The 6,631-nt window shown below is 27.4% G+C and overlaps 1 protein-coding gene across 8 annotated transcripts in view; it reads left to right on the top strand.

Moving 5' to 3' along the window:
- The window catches only part of mino (glycerol-3-phosphate acyltransferase mino), a 138,619-nt gene extending 135,160 nt beyond the window's left edge, over positions 1-3,459 (top strand). For all 8 annotated transcript variants that reach the window (XM_014426044.3, XM_014426045.3, XM_067049800.1 and 5 more), the window contains 3 exons: positions 646-744; positions 1,012-1,195; positions 1,826-3,459. In XM_014426044.3, the coding sequence (XP_014281530.1) occupies positions 646-744; positions 1,012-1,195; positions 1,826-2,004 (462 nt within the window). In that variant the 3' untranslated portion in view covers positions 2,005-3,459. The remainder of the gene's footprint in view (positions 1-645; positions 745-1,011; positions 1,196-1,825) is intronic.
- Positions 3,460-6,631: the final 3,172 nt, after the last annotated feature.

Below are 6,631 nucleotides of genomic sequence, written 5' to 3'. Positions count from 1 at the left end.
ATAAATAATAAAACTGATATAATATAATAATAAATCATAATGATATATAATAAATAATAAATCTGCTATAATATAATGATAAATTAATAAATTTGATGTATAATAAATAATAAATCTGATCATCCTATCGAGCTGAAATTTGGCATAAATTCATAAACCCTATGATATTACAATATTAAGGTGTCATTGAGATGGTCTGATGATAAATCAGCACTGAAGAATGTATAAGCTAAATTTAAGGAATTTCGGTCTGTTAATGCTTACTTATGGATGTAGTAGCCAGTATTGATAGAAGGTGTGATCATCAACTTGTCAGGAGAAGGTTTATTTTGACAATTTTATATCTTTTGCGACTTTGATGATTTAGAAATTAGTCATTAGTCATATTTTTTGTTTTTAATAAAAATTTAGTTGTAAATCAAACAATTTTACCCTTACTCTGACTGAATAACTTGAGCCTTGAAATTTATTCGAAGGCTAAAAAACTTTGTTGTAAGTGTTTATAGAGAAAATGCTATTTTGTTAGAAAGATGTTAAGCCAAGGTCACATAGTACAGATATAACTATTGTTTTTTTTATTATTTGAATTTCCTTTTTTACTTTTTCTTATTTTATGAAATGTACTCTATGTATTTTTTGTTTTAGACTCACCGAGGTGGTAGATCTGGCTACGGTTGCCCGAGGAATTTAGAAATAATTGATGATGAAGATGACGATTTTCTTCCCCCTGAAACATTTTATAAGGTATGTAATATTTTTATTTTGTCTCCTCATCATTTAAAAGTTTAATTATTTAAACTATGTTTATTGTTCAAATAAAATCTCTACTATCATGTGTATTTTAGAACCTTGAAAGAAGTTTAATATTGAAACATTTCATTCAACTCTTATAATGATTTACTTCAAGTTGATTGATTATAGTGATGTGATGAAAGTGAATACCTGCTGCTTAGTCAAACTCAGTATCATATAAACCGATTTTTCATTTTTTTTTTTTTTTTTTTCCCTCAGGTGAACAGGGAAGAAGAGAAACTATTATTTTATGCCAGAATGTTGGAGCCTCTCATCGACACGTACTGTACAGTCTTCTCCTATTTGCTCTGTATGATGGACCAGGTGGTCCCCGAACAAATACTAGTCAAAGAGTTACTAGACACTGTGAAAGCCGGCCTAGATAACGGTAGCATACGCTATGGTATGTAAAAGTATTAGAAAATTTTTTCTTATTTTCCTTTTCTATTAAAATTAAGTAAAATCTCAACTTACTGGGTTGGTGAATATTCTAAAAAGGTTATAATTGGCAAGTATTAATAAAAATAAAATCAGTTTTACATTTCACAATAATAATGACAAATTTTTTGGAAAAAATGTTTGGAGTTACTAGGACTATTTCTTTTTATTTAACCTATCATGATTCTTTAAAATAATGGTATTTTTAAATGACATAATTGTTTGATTTTTGCTAAGTACTGGCCTCTGGTTATTCTAAGAAATGATATGGTCAGCATTTGTGCTCTTATTCCACGTTTTCCACCAAATCATTGAAGAGCCAGGTACCCACTTAACAAATTCTGAATGGGCACATGCTATTAGACTCACCCTTGAGTCAGTCCACTGGTGATAGTAGAGTGAATAGTTTATTTCTAACACAGCAACTGGAGCTCTGAGTTAGCTATTGCCAGATTTATGCCTTATTTTCTTTGTATATCCCCAGTAAATCTTCTTCTTAAGTGGGCCGTCCTATATTACGCATGAATTTGGTAGTTATCTGACCCACACTCAGTTTTCTAATATTTTAAATTTAATTATATGTCTATATTTACAGCTGAAAGCCTCTCAACAGACACAATCAAGAACTGTATGAAACTTCTTGAAAAGTGGTCCGTCCTGGAATGCCACATACAGGAAGGTACCAAGGTCTATTATCTAAACCCAAAATACGAAAGTGAAGAAATGTTAGTTACAGTCATCGGAAAAGCTGAACTCTTCAGAAACCGTCTTTGAACTTCATCTCAAAATTTAGTCTAATATAAACTAACTGCCTCTCTATTTCCAAAACATTCCTTATTTTATTGTTGATAAATATTTAATTTTGTTATATATATATATTTTTTTTTTATAAGTGTGTACAGACTTGGCAAATTCGTATTAGACAAATATTCTCTTTTTTCTTTCTTATTTAGTTGATATGACATAATTGTTAAGTATTTATATGTTATTAATTGTGATAATTTTAATAGAGCGTCTCTGTTTGTTTTCTTTTTTTGTTAGTTATTGTAACTGTAGATTTGTAAATTTGAGTCAGTTACCACAGACCTCTGTGAAATGTAAATATGTTAGATATAATTGTTAGTATTCATACTTCCTTTAAGGGATGAAAGAGGAACATGATATTGTTCTACCGTAAACCACAAAGTGGTTAGTCCTTCATTGGAAATAGGCCAAAGAAACTGTTGTTTTTAAAATTCACTATACATTATATTTTGCAAAGGAAGTTTTCTAGGGTAATTTTATTTTCCATATTCCTTTGTGGTTAATTGTGATTGGCTTATGTATATGATATATAATGGATTTTAAATCAACTAAAAAATAAATGTGTATATGTGTGAATGGTGAAACAAGACTGACGTTTTGTTGCGATCTTGCACAATTGAAAGAAATATTGGTGTTTAATTTTTTAAAAGTTATTATATTTTTTTATAAATATGTATCTGTGACTTTTCATGGTTAAATTTTTTATACAAAGTGTGACATAATTTTTAGTTTAGTTTAAAAATTGTTGAATATTGCACAAATAAAGTTGTAATAATTTCACATTATTATTTTTTTTAGAGGATCACATTATAGGATCTAGTTAAACGGTTGGTTGGATTATTGTTTCAGTAGCTTAGATCCTTTTAAAAAACATTTGGATTGAAGGATACTTTTCTTGTGTGATTCTAAAAATTATACCTTTGTTTATTTATTAGTATGAATATATTTCACAAGTTTGAAAGAATGGATCAATATTTATTTTTAAATATAAAATAAGAGGCAAAATACTGGAGAAAATGCATGGTTTATGAAAGCTCTGTCATGAAAAAAGGTGGTCTTATTAAATGTCCTTGATCTGTTAAGTTTGTGATAAAGAAAGGGTTTTTTTTTAATTCTTATCCTTTTGTTCTAATAAAAAAAAAATTATCAAATTGTAAACTCAATCTTTATATTTACGAATTCATTGTATTATTACTAAAAATGTTATTTTGTGATCAGTTTGATATATCATCTTTCAAAAAAAATTCTTTTAAAATATATTATTCATTGGCTTAAAAATTAAGTAACTTTGTATAACAATAAAATATTTGTGATGGCTGATATAGCCAATAACCACTTGACAAGGTTGTGCATATTTTCTTATCTAATGTAATTGTCATTGTTAAGAATGAATAGTCATATTTTTAATAAAGCCTTTTTATTTTATGTCAGAGTTTTTTTTTTGGTGTCATGATTTTTTTTTCTTATTTATTAATAAACTACTTCCTAAAAACAATTTTACTAATCAATATCACTAACTTATTTTGACCCGAGAATATCTATACTGATATATAAAGCTGAAGAGTTTGCTTGTTTGAACGATCTACTTTTAGGAATTACCTGTCCAAATTGAAAAATTATATTTTAGAATTACCATTTATTGATGAAGACTAGGTTTTGCTGCATCCGAGTATGGCCTATGGAAACAGAAGTATCACTATAATAAAAAACATACATATGTACAGGGTCATAATTGGTACCATTTCAAGGCCTATTACGAAGAAATTTAATTTTTAATTTTTATTAAATTGTGGTTCCTATGCTTTAGGATCTAACTTTAAGATCTTCAACAAATTTTTTTTTAGTTACTCCAAAACTATAAATCTCCTGGAGCACTAAAGTGATCATTAAAAATATTATGAAATTCTCTATAAATAAAATAAAGATCATCTAAGATGAACAAGTTAGCATTAGCAATGTTATCTTTGCTATATTAGTAAAGATACAGCAAACTGGACTTATAATCCATGATTATTTTTAAACTGTTCAGAGGAACATCCTCCCCCCCCCAAAAAAACAGCCTTTTTTATCTATCTATTCCAGAGGTCGGCAACCTTTTGTAGCTATGTGTCAAAATTGATCAAAATAAAACTTTTACAATTACGGTTCAAGTCACTAGGAACAAAGATCCAAGAAAAAAATTAGGGAGGAAAATTGCAAAGATGCGGTGGAAAAAATTACAGGAATACTTATTTATGTTTGACTATTATAATTTTTTATCTCAAAGTTTATATAAATACATATATCATTGTTTTTAATTTTCATGGGGCCTTAAATTTTAAATTGTATTAAATTGGTCAAATAAAGTTAACAGTACTTTATAGTAATATATGTATCACCTATACAGTTTAAATGATATTGGAGTTTTTTCTTATAAATACAAAATTTTTCTACTTCTATACATTCTGAATTACACAGCCTGCTTATCCGGAGATTTTTTATTTATTATATCATACAATGTGATTTAATAAATAAATACAGGACTTTTAATTTTAAATTATATTAAATTGGTCAAATAAAGTTCACTCCACCTTACATAAATATACATATCACCTATACATGAAGTTTGTTTTCATTTTTACCTAACATATAAGTTAAATTGATGTTGTAGTTCTTTTCTAATATAAGCTTTGGATTACCCAGCCTGGTTATCTGGAGAATTCTCAGTCTTGACTAGGATATATATGCAGGGGTCAACTGTACTTGCTCATTTTCTATTATTCTTGTTTCTCCGGTTGTGGACGATTACTACCAAAAGGTGCTACTTGGAGGTAATGCTTTCCTACCGTTAGTACTTCTAAGTTATTTTCGCTATATTGCTATATGATAAAGAAAGAGTAACCATAAACATATTTTAGTCACCGTAAATATTGTGGTCAATAATACTAAGTGATTCAAAAAATGTCATTTAAAAACAAATAGTTTAAATTTTTGTCAATTTCAACAAAATTGTTCATCAACTTTAAAGAAGTTATAATTATAACACAAAATAAGTTGTGTTTTAGTTCACAAGAAATAACTGAAAGCACTTGGTTTAGAAAATAAACCTGGCTTGACCTCTAAGTTACCATGTAAAGGAACAGTAATCTCAACTTCTAGAAATGTCCAAAAGAAAAAGATTTTAAACCAATAATTGTTCTCGATAAATATCAATGTATATTCAGTTAAAATTAAAACTAGAACTGAATGTTGTCACTGGAAATTAATTTGAATAAACCATTTATTTTAAAGAAGCAAGACCCCATAAACAGATACTTTGGTGTTAACCAAATCCAAAGAGAGATAGAAAATAACTTCCCAATTTATTTAATGACACAGTTTGGTTGTTAATACCTGTTCGGTTTTTTTTATAAAAAAAAGTTTAATTATTTTAAACAATTGTTTAAATACAATAAAATAAACTGTAAATTAAAAATAACAGACAAGGACTGCCTAGATAGAGAACAGTATGGAAAAAAAATTGAAATAAATAAATATTCTTGCGGCAATTAAAGAAAAACAGAAGGGTACTGCATGGTCGGAAGAGAGGAAGCAAAGGCACACAGAAATAAATAAATAAATTGTATTCAATATAAATCTCAGAACACTCTTTATTTCTTTTAAAAGTCCAAGAGTTGTGATATGAAAGTGATAATAGTGTTAAACTGATTATAATTAAAAGTTTTAATATTTAATAATAAGAAAGAAAAAATAGGGCAATTTTGACTGATATTGATGACCTGGGCAGAATAACCTGCAAAAAGTTTTTAGATTATTAATGTGAGTGTAAAATTGTCCTTGAGGATGGCCGAATTGGGGGAAACGTTGGACTTTTAAAAGAAATATAGTTGTATACAATTTATTTTATTTAAACAATAACAACCTTCTCAAGAAAGTGAAAACATTATATATATATAATGTTACAATAAACATTATATATATATATCTTGTAAACAATTAAGTTTATGATTGTTTAGTTATTAGAGGATAGCAGAAGGGTCCTTGTTAAAAAATAATTTTTTAAGTTCTCAGATTTGAGGCAAATCAGTTGGAGAGTAGAATGTATTTCTTATAATCTGTAACCTGATTCATAATAAATACATTAAAGAACATAGTAGATCAAAATAGACTAGTTAGAAAAAAAAAATTAACAGGCATTAACTTATATGGGTTGATTGATAAAAGTGGTCATTAATCGAGAAATAATTATGTATTATTATTATTATTAACCCTCAAGAACTTATTTTCATGTACACTATTATTAGATACTTGGATATCTTTAGCTATTCCAGTGAACCTAGACAGCTTCATTTTAACCGTAAAATAAATAAGAGTTGCTCTGAATCCAGAATCTTACCCGTTATAATAGTTTTTTTAAAGGTGTTTTGATGTTTCAGTAACTTGTATGATTTACATTTAATTTTACTCTAATTATAAAATAAAAGAGATAAGCACAAACATTATTTCATGTTTTATTTTAACTCGATATGCACTGTCAATAAATAAAAAAAATAATATAAATTATAGCCATGATCCATATTTCAATATTGTGAGCCAATGCCTATTGTCACCTACAAGT

The sequence above is a fragment of the Halyomorpha halys genome, unplaced genomic scaffold (genome assembly GCF_000696795.3).
Source record: "Halyomorpha halys isolate HHAL.00 unplaced genomic scaffold, Hhal_1.1 Scaffold547.1, whole genome shotgun sequence".
NCBI lineage: Eukaryota > Metazoa > Arthropoda > Insecta > Hemiptera > Pentatomidae > Halyomorpha > Halyomorpha halys.
This window is presented reverse-complemented; position numbering and strand designations above follow the sequence as displayed.